At 44.2% G+C, this 14,034-nt stretch overlaps 2 protein-coding genes across 3 annotated transcripts in view; one reads left to right on the plus strand and one right to left on the minus strand.

The window, feature by feature from the left end:
- The window catches only part of LOC120955199 (protein yippee-like), a 94,448-nt gene that overhangs the window by 21,184 nt on the left and 59,230 nt on the right, over positions 1 to 14,034 (minus strand). The window lies entirely within an intron of this gene.
- LOC120955198 (UDP-glycosyltransferase UGT5-like) lies at positions 4,255 to 6,847 on the plus strand. The gene is made up of 3 exons (XM_040375812.2): positions 4,255 to 4,601; positions 4,671 to 5,088; positions 5,154 to 6,847. The coding sequence occupies exons 1-3, from the start codon at positions 4,355 to 4,357 to the stop codon at positions 6,034 to 6,036; spliced, it is 1,548 nt and encodes a 515-aa protein (XP_040231746.2). The 5' UTR covers positions 4,255 to 4,354; the 3' UTR covers positions 6,037 to 6,847.

Below are 14,034 nucleotides of genomic sequence, written 5' to 3' on the forward strand. Positions count from 1 at the left end.
CAGATACTTGCGCATACACAGGATATAATTTCCCTTTGAAAATTTTATTTAGCTTGAATTTAATTTTACACAAGCATATGGTAGGCACTGGGTCGACTTCTTTAAAACGAGTATTTTAGTATTTTTTACATAACGAGCAAATCAGAATGTGCTGAAAGTATCTCTGAAACTTCCTTTTAATTCGTTACTTACATAAGTTTTTCTCAATAGTTGACATCTAAAATGTTCCACAGCATGAAGTTCATTGAATTCCCAAGGCAACTTCCCACGCAATGCGCTGACAACAACAGATTGAAGTCATAGTATCAAGGATGACTATATGTAAACTATTTCATGATAACATTTGATATGTAAAATATCACTTGTATGATTGATACTTTCATCGTCTAATCTCTTTACGACGTGACCAACGTTCTTATGCAGTAGTTAAATTGCCAAAACAATCACTAATTGATGCTAACGTTTCATGCGTCATCTTTTTTGGCACATACTGTAGTAAACCAAGCCACATGTTTTTATTTCGGATAGCTGCTTACCTTTTACTATTTTCATCGGTTGCTTCCGACACATTGCTGGTGGATTATGATAAATCAATGTTCAGCGAAGGTGTGTAAACCCATTTCGTGCGTTTATTGCAGGCCAAGTATCTGCCTTTAAAGAGCGCAAATGCTGACAGCTTCAAACGATCTCTATCGGCCAGTAACTCCGGCACCGGGCTACACTAATTGGACCAGCCCCGCGGGCCAAACGGCGTAGTGGCGCGGTGGACACTTCAAGCGAAATGTCCCCCTGCCCGCTGGGCCGTTTTCCTTTTTATGCTTTGAGCGCCTTTTACCTCCCGGCAAAGGTGTCATTCAACCGGCGTTTCCGTGCGACGGCAAAGACAACGAGTCTGCCGGCACTTGTGCGGCGTTCCAAAAATAGCCCCTTTACTTCCGCGGTGAAGATGATGGACAGCACAACACAAAGCTGACAGCGGGATGACACAAACGGCGACAGAACCGTGTCAGACAGAACATTGTGACAAAGCCTAAGGTAAGGAACTACCCGAACTCACACACACATACAAACAAATCTTCTTCTGGAGCATGGCCTTATCCGGCGTTCCGGGAGCATAAGAGAGTTGATTTTGGCACGACCTGCTTGCTTGGTTGCTGACTGAGTGTTGCTAATCTGTATTCCATCCGGAATGAGATCAACGAACCGACGAGCCCTCTCTATCTCTCTCATTAACGGAACAACTTCCCTAAATGTTCGATGTAGCGAGTCTAAAAAAACTAACCTTCCCTAAGGACCGTAATCACGTTCGTGTGAGTGTGTTTATTGTTCGGAAATTGATTGGAATTTTTAATTTTCATTCTTTTTCAACGGAATTTTGATTTTCGTTAGGACGGCACTCGGCTTTCGGCAGCGAAACAGAGAAAGAAACTAATTCGTGTTATACTCTTCAACGTTCTACCATGTTAAGGTTCTTACCAGTGAGGGTAAAGCGGTAACCAAAGCTGAGGTTAGCAAGACACCGGATATATTTCGAATAGAAGCCCGTTAGCGAGCCGTTATGGAGCCAACTGCTGGCAAGAATTCGTTGTAATCGATGCAGAAATTGTATTACTAGTTGCCACAGTAGTATGTCTACCACGTAGCTTTGATTTCAGAATCGGTACAATTTCATGAAACGATAAGTCGTTCGGGCACCATCCCCAAAGGTACGTCAGAAAGTGTACATTAATTAGAATAATAAATCAATCTAACTAGAAACTATCCCAAAATCGTAGGTAAAGAAGTAGGGGATGGGAGAGCGTCTATTAATAGCTTCGTTCCCTCGTTCCGATGGGCGGTAAAAATAGGGCAGAACCGTAAATGCTATAATATTCAGTTACACCACCATGTCTGGCCCATTCAGCGTGCCCACGGCGCAATATAGCAGCAGAAGAAGCCAAACGGACTCGTCTAATTTTATCAGACCTAACACGGTGACCGTACCGTACCCGAGTGCCGTGGCGCAAGCGTTACCATCTTCCCTGTTCTAGCGCCTCCAAACGTTTGGGGAGGAAACTTCCCTACCCTCGGTTGGGTGACTCCCCAAAAGTGCATCACGTAATCCAATTAACGACTTCGACCAAGCTAGCACACACACACACACACAAGAGCACATTGCGCCCGAGGGCTGTGGCGTAGCAGCATGTAGGACCCGGTGTACAGTGTGAAAGTTTCATTTTCATTCTTGCCGAGAACCACCTTCGGGAGCTTTTTTCTCAGACCTTCCAGGCTACGTTAGGACGAGCTGGGACGTCAAACCAGGTAATGCAATACTGACGTTGATTGACATAGCCCACTTCTAGCTTCGACAGTACGGCTACGGTAGCAACCGACCGGCCAAGTGATTGAAATCGAAACCAGGTACCAGGTCGTTCAGGTCAGGGACATTCTTGGGGGGAGGATAGCGTGGCGGACGGGTTGGATGCAATAAACCGGGACAAACAAATTAAAGCAAGCTGATTTCGTGCCTTCCAAAGCTTTGGTAACAGGTGCTTCGCCGTGGTCCGAGAACGGTTCAATTTATACATATTATAATGACGTCTTTCACGCTCCCGCGCGACGCAATTTCCGAAAGCAAAGTAACGAACACGCGATGGTTTGAATAATTACTGCTGCCTTGATCGCCCTGATTGGTGAAGTCAGATTTATCGTTCGCCCCTAAAGGTAGGCAACGGTACCACCGTACCACGAGAGAAAAAAACCCACAAAAAGCGTGTAACCCAAACGCGTGATCGCAAATTCGAAACGTGTAAGCACATCACGTACTTATTCCGTATTCCCAGGGAATGAAAGCGAACGCGCTCGCGCGTGTGTGTGTGTGTTTGAAAGGATACACATTTAATATATTTTATTCCCATACCTCCATGGTTGCATGTGCGCACTATTGCGAAATTTTGGTACAATGAGGTGGAGCTGCACGATAGAACGATGGTTCATGAAAACGTTCTGATTGTAGGAGAAGGATGACAAAATGAAGAGCGCAAAAATAAACGCTCCACGTGTGTGGATGATGTAAATTTTATCCAATATCTGCTGGCAGCTCCGAGCCGTTGGTAAGCCACGAATCAGATCTATGGCAAGCACACCGCTTCTAGCAGACATGCCGACAGTTACCTACCACATCGCACCACACACATATCATGTGGTACCACGAATGTGAAATCAATACTGCACACTGCCTGAGACACTGGTGCTATTTATGCAGGGAATAATAACCTGCATACATACATTTCGCGGTGTACAGTATCCGTCACGTCGCGTCCTTTCTATGCCCGATGGATCGATTGGGCTTAAGTAGAATCTTCCCTCCCGGCGACAGGATGGCGCGATGAATATCGAGAAGGCCCATCGTCCCACTTTTCTATCCATTCAAGACATTCTCAGGTGGATTTCCAGCATTGAAGAATGGAAATTTGACACCACTGCACTGCACTGGAGGTTGTCCCTTAACAAAAGAAACAGTATAACACTGTACACGAGGGGAGGCAGACATCTTCATATTGGCTTCCCACGAAAGGCCCGCATCTTTTTGCAAGCCCACATGACGTGACAGTTTTTTGGATTTGAGTGTTCTTGTCACGAACCAGTATCAGCCACGCGCCCCAGGTCAGATATGGGATGAAATGAATCAGCTGTTCTGTCTGTGAAATGACCAATGTGTTTGAGGTCTAGACAAGGCGATAAGATAGCGTGCAGTGTTCTCACATAATCATCTCAGCTTCCCGGAGTAGTAGTGTTGGTACAAGCGGACAGATTGTGTTTCATATAATCTATACACTACTACTTAATGTCCAGTACCGACTGTGCAGGGTTTCTCTTATCGTAAAAAAGTTAGAGACACTCCCCCGCTTCTGTGATTTTGAGATACATCTAGTCTACATTTTGGTGATCTTCGTGTAGTAGCTGAAAAGTAAGCACCTAGGTTTCTTCTAAATACGTCACCTGATAAAGGGTTTGTATTATTAAGAATGCTTAAAAAGACCACATTTTAAGTAGTTCAAATGTAGCTTGATGACTTTCAAGACCCGTAAAAAAAACGGACAGCTATAAAAAGAGTAGCCAACCCTGCAATCGTTTCCATTGCAAATTGAATGCTTCACGCTTACATAAAATTTACCTCCCCGAGGTCAGTAATCAACGGCGCTGTTCCGCATCTTACAATCTATATCACTGATAAAACGTACCCTGCTGCTGTTCTGACACGCTATAAAGTATACTTTTCAACCAGCCAGACGCGTTAGTTTCCCTCTGGAGACCCGTCAGTGAAGTAGTGCACAGTTTAACATAGTATTATCGTAAGCCTAACCCTATAGATATGGCTAAAGTCGACCGGGTGTTTATATGTGTGGCCTTGTCGTTGTTCGTGTTCCCGCTAGCTTCTAGCTACAGAATATTGGGCATCAATACCAGCCCTAGCCGATCGCATGTGATTGTGCAGGATGCTCTTATGAAAGAGTTGGCACGCCGGGGCCATCACGTCACGATGGTGAGTCCTTACCCCGAGCCGGAACGGATACCGAACTATCGAAAAATTACGATCCCCATCGATCCATGGGCAACAGGTAGTACCGAGCAACTGAAAGACATCTCTCGAATGTAATTACAAGTATTTCTCTGCTTCTGATTTAAAGATTTCACGAAAATCATCTTCGAAAACACCAACTCCCGATGGTTGATGATGCAGATGATGCCATACATGCTGCGTGCCAGTGCCGTTCCGGTTAATAAAACGCTACGCTCGCCAGAGGTTCAGAGTGTGCTAAAAGAACCGGAGGGATTCGATCTGCTCATTACCGGGATCATGACAGATGCTGCATTCGGTGTGAGTCACCAGCTTGGCTGTCCGACGGTAGTGGTATGCCCGAATGCAGCGATGGCGGTCGTGAACGATTTAGTGGGCAATCCAACACCGATCTCCACCATTCCCAACATGATGCTGGGTTTGACGCATCCAATGTCGTTCCGAGATCGGCTGGCAAACCTTGGTGGATTCTTTTTTGATGAGATTTTTTCGTTCGTGTGGAAGTACTATCAGCGGCAAACCTACGAGTAAGAAACATTGGGCGAGCATTATCATGAGATCTGATAACAGGATGCGTTCTCCGTCATTTCAGAGAGCATTTCCCACCGGGACAGTACCCATCGTACGAAGCTGTTCGGAAGAATGTTTCCCTCGTGTTCTTGAATCACCACTTCACCAAAGGTTCTCCACGACCGTACGTACCAGCGATGATTGAGGTTGGTGGATTGCAGATCAAAGACAAACCTTCACCCCTGCCCGAAGACGTGCGCCAGTGGATAGAAGGCGCGGAGGAGGGAGTTATCTTTTTCAGCCTCGGCACCAATCTGTTCAGCTCTTCCATGCCGCCGGAGATGCTGAGTGCAATACTGCAAACATTCCGCACGCTGAAGCAACGCATCATCTGGAAATGGGACACACAGGACATGCCGAACAAACCGGCCAACGTGATGCTGAAGGATTGGCTACCGCAGGACGACATTCTCGCCCATCCGAACGTGCGGCTGTTTATCATGCACGGTGGATTGGGCGGCATTGCGGAGGCACTGTTCCACGGGGTACCGCTCGTCGGCATACCGATGTTCGGCGATCAGCCCGTCAATCTGGCCAAGGTTGAAAAGGAAGGCTGGGCATACGTTCTGAAGCACACCGAGGTCACGGTGGAGACGTTCTCGAAGGCGGTTAATGAAGTGCTGCACAATCCACGCTATCGGGACAGTGTGCAGCGATTGTCCGAGCTGTTTCGGGATCGACCCCAAAGTGCCATGGATACGGCCGTGTACTGGACTGAGTATGTCATACGGCACAAGGGAGCGCCTCATCTACGATATCCGGGAGCGGATATGAACTTTTTCAAGCGCCATTCGTTGGACGTGTTGGCGTTGTTGGGACTAGTGGCAATTGTGATCTTCAAGGTATTCCAGTTTGGTTTTAGGCTGTGTTGCAGAAGAAAAGTGATCAAATTGAAGCGGCAATAGAATCAGAGGAGTGTTTGTTTGCAATAAGAAAGCCCAAATAAGTATTTTACCTTACGCAAGATGCCGAGCAGTAATAGGATATTTCTTAAAATAGACACCCACGCTATTAGCAACCTGCGTGTTTAGTAGCTCTCAGCAATATCTAAGCAAATGTGCCAAACGCAAACGTGAGCAAATTGATATTCATTCCCATTAGGATTTATTAACAGCGGCGCACAGAACCATCAATCGTGAAACGAAAACTTAATTCGGTATATGACAAAACGCCTGCAGCGCGGTGTCTGATTTCAGACGGCTTGATTTAACATTCACAGCCAGTAGAAACCGGAGAACGTGCCATTACCGCATGTTGGTGCTATTCTCCTTTTCCAGTCCGAGTGAAATCTCCTGATCCGGGAGACAGTCAAACAAAAAAATTAAAAAAAACACATATCGGAAAGATATAAGGAGCCAAAGTATTAAGCTGATCAGAAACGCTTAAAAAATAGGTTCACCTGTTCACAAAAACCGGTTGCCGGTCGCGCAGATATTAGAAATCTGTCGTCAGAAATTGCCCAAGCGTGGAATGGATCTACGAATTGGATCTAGGAATTGTTCTTTACAAGGGGTAAAACAGAGATGTCAAACCAAAAGTCGGACATATTTCACAATATTAAATGGTAGTTAATGAAATTTCTTTCAGCGTTGAAATGAATTACTTATTTGAAGAGTCTTCACGCCTTGATTTGCATAATCGTGCCTCAAACAGCTTTGACACCTCCGATGTATAGAAACTACTTGCGAAAATAAACTTCTAAACAAAACTCCACAATCGTAAGCTGCCATCAGTTTTCAAGTTAAATGAAATAAGTCACCAATCACGCTCCAACAAGCTTTGCAGCCCGTTTGATCTATCGAACCCATTCATTTGTCATGTATCTTGCGAGTTGTTGAGTTATTAGTTGAAGAGTTATTAAGCGGATGGCGTCGCCAGAGCTCAGAATGTGTCTGTGTGTGTGTGTGTGTCACGATGTGTGCCGGAAAGCGTGGGTTTCATGTTAGCATGCACAATCAGCAGGGTAGTCAACCGATATGAGCGTTGATGTATAAAGAGAAAAAAAAAGTTTGCGACACACGATTGAACTGTTGATTTGAGATTGACGTGACACAGGCTAGCCGGTTTTGGTGTGTAATGTAATCAATACAAAAAAGAAAAGAAACTCAAACACTTCTAACTAAATCCTTCTGGAGAGTAGCTGAAAACCGGTACCCATAGAATCATGGCACAATAGAGAAAACAGCACCGAATCGATTGGCACACTGAGACAGGTGAATGGACTGGCGGCTTTTTTGGTGTGCGGTAAAGCAACTAGTCTGTACCGTGTGTTCGGGCTTTCGAGCTCAACTGTAAGTAGTGGCGGAGAACTGATAAATAAACAATGTCAACGACCGGCTAATGTCAATAGCAACTGTATTGAACTTTCTTTCACTATTGACGAACAAACATACACACACAAACTTAGCATGTCTCTTGGTAGCAAAACGATTATCCCATCACAAGTACTCAGCACGTAAACGCATGTTACGATCCGGCATTTGAAGCACTGATCGATTGAAGTGCATAATTTATGACAACTTCCTGTACCGCCTTATGGTACTTCTTTGCAAGCCACTCGAGGTACCCGAGGTACAATTATTTGCCATCCTGCTTTAAATGCGCGTCATTTGCACGTCACTTTTAGTGGTGAAATTGCACCTACAGTGTAAATACGATTCTTCAACTCTCTCGGGATCGAGTGGAGAAGACGTCAAGTGTTGAATGTTATAATTTGGTGCGAATCGAGACGAAACGAAACAAAATAAATATTAAAAAAAAACTTGATTTACATTTTACAAGAGGATATTGAAAAAAAGAACTCTTTGGTGAGAGTGTCGTGACTTCGAGTTCGCTTTTCCAAAGTATTACCAAGGTGTTCTAGTTAATCCCTGCAGTAAATTAAAGCTATTTCGATAACCATTTAAATTGAATGATGCTTAACTGACTGAGGATAATTAAAATGCTTGTACCACAGAGCAAGCAATTCAATAGATGACACCGACACTAGCTGTACCCTACCACTTACCAGATTCATTAATTCAAACTGTCACTGGAAGAATCAGTTCAACTCCAATGACTTTTTCAAGCCACGAGAACGTACCTGTGAAGGAAGAGAGAAGAAAATAGATTTCACTTTAATCGCATTTAGACACAGCAAAATTTTTAACACAGCATTTAGACATTTTGAACGAAGTTGGACAATTTGTGATGTCTAGTGGGCAATAGAGAGAAATAGAAACGCTTGATTGCCTCTCAGCATGTACAAATCTTTCATGTGATGCGGCTATTACGAAGCATGTATTCGCCCAAAATTCTCTAAGAAGAAAGTTGATGACTAAACAATAAAACAATACATTCTTAATCTGCGGCTGCGTAACGACTCTTTCACTCTTCGTCAAATAAACACCACGTGAACAGTTAACCCAACAAACGTACCTCCACGACGTATGTATTAAAACACCTGAAACGCTCGAAAGAACTAATCCAAGGAAAAGCGGCGAACATGTAGTGCAACTCATTTAACGTTATTTGTGCTTTGCTTTCGATCTAGAATTTTACGACGTTCTCCTGTGGATCGTTAATGTTTTTTTTTCCTTCGTCCAGAAAAGTTACGATCGTTTACCTTCGAGTCTGTAAAGAAAAAAGTCCAAGATAAGAACCAGTGATCAAGTTGCTTTAGTGCAACCCGTGCCACTATCCCAAAAAAAGCTGTTCTGGCGTTAAAGCCAATGAACTCTTTGGTGGTGCGCGGATGGCTTTGGAGAAGTAAGTTTCTGCCTTTTTTTTTTTGGCGTTCGCTCACTCGACTGTAAAATATAATAAAACCACCGCCTCCAAAATGATTCCGACAACGCATCCCAGCTCCGCTCTACTGGAGTCATCCGGCGGTAAACGGTGGTTTGTGAAATGCAGAGCACCGGTTTAAAACCTACACCACCACTATTACGAGGAGGCGTTCTTCATCCATTTCCAAAATGATGCGTCGCGTCGCAATCTGCACCTTTACACTTTAAAGGTTGAATCTGATATCTACTGGACGCACGCTAATGGGCGGTTTTCATGATGAGGTTTTTTTTATACTATCAACCATAAATTAAAACTCTACGCGTGGTTTATTTAGCCAGTGTATCGATACCAGGGAAGGAAGTAGAGCATGTGTAAAAAGAATGCTCCAATTGAGCAGCAGGCAATATTTTATTTGCACTGCCAATGCTGCTGAACTCATCCACCGAATGAGAATGAAGAATTTTTATGATTATTGTGCAGCTTTTAGAAGGATTATCTGATGCACTGCTTTCCAGCTGGTTTGTACCGTGCCTCAACACTTCAACCGAGCTGTGCAGAAAATCGCACCTCTTTTTATTCTTTGCACCCGACCAAGCGGACCTCGATTAATTTCCTGCAGCAGATTGCACAAGGTTCGCGGTGTATTATAATCTGGTTCCGTAGATGCGTGAAGAAACACGATTTCTTCATAACCTAACATTATGGCTACATGAGGCGGCGCGCGGCAAGGTTGCAAGAGTCCGCGGAAGTTAGCATCTTTCTCCCACTTTCCCAGCCCAGCTGGACAAACCCGAAACGTGTCCAAGTGAAACGATTTGCAATGCCTGACCGAGAAGGAATGCCAACACATAACTTCAACGGTGAAGGTCGTCATCATTGAACGTACCGCGCCAGTCTGCAGAAGAGTACGCTCTTCGACGTGAGTTTCAAGTTGTTTAAAGTACAACGTACAACGGGGAATGCTTGCCAGCTTGAAGATTCCACATACAAAAAACAATCTCAAACCACAACACCATCCCTGCGAGTGTGGACACTAATGATCATGAATGTTGCATTTTACTTATCGACCGAGCATATCGTAATGTGGATTATAGAGTGTGGGCAATGCTCTTTGCGATCCATTTGCATTAACGGCGTACGATTAATCCCGTAGCGATTAAGAGCTATTCTTAAGTGCTTCAATGGAATGATTATCGATTACCTGTCCATGCGATGTTTTTATTCCTCAATCAACGCCACGAACAGCAAAAGAAGATGAATAAGGCAGAACGATTTATAGTTTTTTTTTTACAAGTGGTAAATAGAACGATAATGTATGGCCTAACTTTGTTCTTTCTGTTGTTCTTTGTACTTTTGTTAGAAGTGCAGCATATTTTTACCTATTCATCAAAATTTTAAATTAAGTCTTTCCATTTACCAAAAGCAGGTAAATAATATGCATTATCCATGAAAGTGTACATTTTTAATGAGCATTGCATATTATTGGGCGTTTTGTCAAACACGCCCAATAGTATGCAATTTGCATCTCAACAATCAAAAGCTCATTGTCTTTTTATCTTCAAAAATGCCTTTAGAAATACGTCTTGAGAGGATTTTTAGAGCAACTCCTTCAAAGCCTTTAAATGCCTAACTATCGGCACGGTACGTCTGGTATTTTATTAAACCACAGTAGCTCAGTATCATACACTCCGCGCTACCCTTATTACAAGCCCATTACAACGGTAAGGAACATGATTCAATTTACCCACAGCCCCAATTGCTTGCTAAATAAAATATGAGACAACCATTTTTTTATCTTCGAATTCTCTAACTAAATGAAACAAAACACCTATCGAAGGGCAATTCTACTGACCGGCCGTTGTGTCTTCTCTCCTTCTTCACACGCGCAAACAAAAATGTTCACAGAGGGTAGGCACTTTTATACCTCCTCCTCTCAACGAGGCCTTACAAACCCCCACCGGGTATTACCGACCACGATACCACCGGAAAAAATAACCCCCAAACACCAAAACAACGACCAGGTCCGGACCTGCTTTCGATAAAATGAAATTTTCAGACCAATTTAAGCGAGAACCTTCCTGCATATACGGACTACTGCACTCCACCTGCGACAGGCACCGCGCGCGCGCCTCATGCGAAGGTCGCACTCAACACGGGCTACGGTGTGGGTTGAAGCCTCCTTAGGGCGTTGTTTGGTGAGCTCTTCGCTTGGACTGTTTGCGGTATTATTCATATGCGAGGTAGCGGAATATGCAAACAAACGAGAGAGAGAGAAAAAAACACACCCATTGCTCCCATGTTACCTTCATGTGCAGCACCTTTCAAACGCACAAACGTAATGTGGGGTGTGAGGACTTCTTTAAGAACACCGTTTGGTAGAGCCAACCATCCCGTCACGAAGCTGCGGTGGACTTCAGCTTTAATGACAAAGATTCCCAAACCGGTTCGAAAATTAAACCTCACGCTAATTCTACTGTACCTTTCATTGTACTTGGAGCATATGTTTCCATAAGCTATTGGGTGCTGGTTGTCCGGAGAGGGAAAAAGGAAATATTTTTGGAAAGAAATTACATACATACACATACATTCATATGCACATACGATTGCCTATGAGGTAATGATATGGATTAAGATAATTGCACAGCCATTACCTTCAGTTCCTTACTAACTTCCCTACAGGAACACAAAACATATGGCAAGATGTTACAGCAGCACAGGTCCACCAAATTACCCAAAACAACCCTTACCAGACCGGTCCTCCGCAGCACTGGTAATTATCAAACTTGTACAAAAATGGTGCCATTGTGCAATTTTGTGTCCCGTTTCTATGCAAATGGTTAGAAATAATAGTTACGTGTGTGCGTAGTTTCTTTTCACTTCACATCTGCGCCATCTGATTCAAATGGGTAAGGGTAAAAATCGAGCATCGTACAATCTCATCCCACCGTAGCTGCCATGGTCACGATTTAAAACCCAAACTTCTTTGCGGACACACTTTTCCCACCGTGCAAACGAAACCGGCAAAACACGGATAATTTCATTCAATTATGCATTTGTAATTAACGAAATACTGGTAGCGCACATAAACGCCCCACCCCCAAGGTCCTGCTGTTTATGGCACGCTGATTATGTTGCATGCATCATTACCAGCATTGTTCGGCTGATGTGGAGCCGATGCGAGATGCGCGCGGGACAGTGTGAGCAGATGAAACGGTGAACGGCGAAAAATTTGCACTCAACAGCCACCGTTGCAATTGAAACAAGCGCGATGAACATCAGCATGAGCGCATAAAAGTGATTTAAATTGGCTTGGGCGATGGTGAGAGACCGTCGTAAAATGGTGTGTTGTGGTCATTGAAAGGTAACGCCGCTCCCGTTTGGCGAATGTGTGTGTGCTGGCTGGCGGCACACCAATATCGTTTTCAAATCGTTTCTAAACGATTGAGGGTGTTTCTTTTTCTTTCGATTCTACTTTTATTTCTTGTGTTTTGCACAAAGCGAAGATGCAACGCGAAACGTGCTCTTCCAATCGTGCTGTGCGCGAGCGCGTTTTGTTGTGATTAGGATGTTTGATAAGTTTCATTTGATTGAATATTGCCTTTTCTCTTGATGTTCTTCTTTTATTTGATCTGTCTGTTTTCATTACGTCCATTCTTGTCTTGAGCTTTTCATAACATGACAGTCAGTTTTATTCAGAATAAAAGTAGTCTTAGGTCTACTCAAGATTCGATCTTATGGCGGGAGCGTTTAAGAACATCACGTTGATGATTGTACTATACAGATGTTGCGTATGAGTCCCGTCAATAGTGAAATAAAACCTGAAAATAAAGTTCGTCTTTTGTCTTGGTATTGATTTTAGATGAGATTCTGTCCAATTTTGAGCGTAAATAATTAATTTATTAGATACAGCAAAGAACTCAGATAATTTCCATGCTACATGTCTACTCGTGAAGAAATAAAATAACTCCAATAACTTGCATACATTGTACAGCAACATACCCATACCAAATCTATATTTTCTTCTAAACTTCTGCTACAGCCCAGTATCTCACCCATCACTCAAAGCTGCAAAGCTTCTGCCAACGAAAAACACACACGCAAAGCTTTACAAAACCCATCTTTCACTCAATCTTTCTCCCGGGAACAGTCAGCTGTACGCTTCCAGCCCCTGACGGTTCTAGCAAATCGCATCCAAACTTCAAACCCAGACACATCACTGCTCCGTATGAAATTCAACCGCCATAAAACATGTTTATGATTGATGTCCGCAGCACACACGCACACGCCGTGGTCCGTGGTGTGCGCATGTGTATGCCAGTGACTCGCGGATAGAAACCCAGCGGATAGTAAGCGATGAAAACAACAAATTTTGAACGCCACCCCCGTGCTGTGAAACATTCAATCAGTGGAAAATCGAACACAATTCGCAGCGCACTCCCGGGGTGGTCTTGCGCTCGAGAAATGGGAAACTCCACCGAGGAGGCCGCTCTCCATGGACGATTCCCAGGGGGATATCGAAACATTCAGACAATGGTGCAGATTGAATCTCCTTCCCCCATCTCTTTGCCCTCCTCTCTCCCCCCCCCAAAACGAAAGGGTGCTACTCCGTCGAAAAGTCATCCACACCGATTGGTTCTGGTGATGGCAAATGAAATGGAAAAACGAGACGAAAAGAAAACCGAAACACAAAAGGGGCCTGCATCGTTCAGCGCGGGAAGAAAGAAACATTCCATTTTCCAACCTGCCCCCCCTACCCCCATGCACTTGGTGCCCGTACCCCAATCATCGGCCCCCGTCGGTGAAGGACGGCCATTTCCGTTTCGTTACTCATTCGCTCACGATCCGGTGATGATGATGATGATCCGATTCCACCGTGCCTCATCGCTCCCCGGTCGCTCGCTCAAAAGCTTGCCAATCGACCACCGGCACACCATTGTAGAGGCACGATCGGGTGGTTGTGTGAAAAGCCGTTGGCAAATGTTCATCTTCTTACTTTCATCTTACTTTTACCTTTTCCCGTTTGGTTTGAGATTCCCCCCCGGTTTCTCGAACCGTCGAAGCCTACGACCTGGAGACGTGAAAACTATAGCACACACACACACAGCCACACGGAAAAGCGTAACAAAATCGTGTGA

This window comes from Anopheles coluzzii, chromosome 3, assembly GCF_943734685.1.
Source record: "Anopheles coluzzii chromosome 3, AcolN3, whole genome shotgun sequence".
In the NCBI taxonomy this organism is placed as follows: Eukaryota; Metazoa; Arthropoda; class Insecta; order Diptera; family Culicidae; genus Anopheles; species Anopheles coluzzii.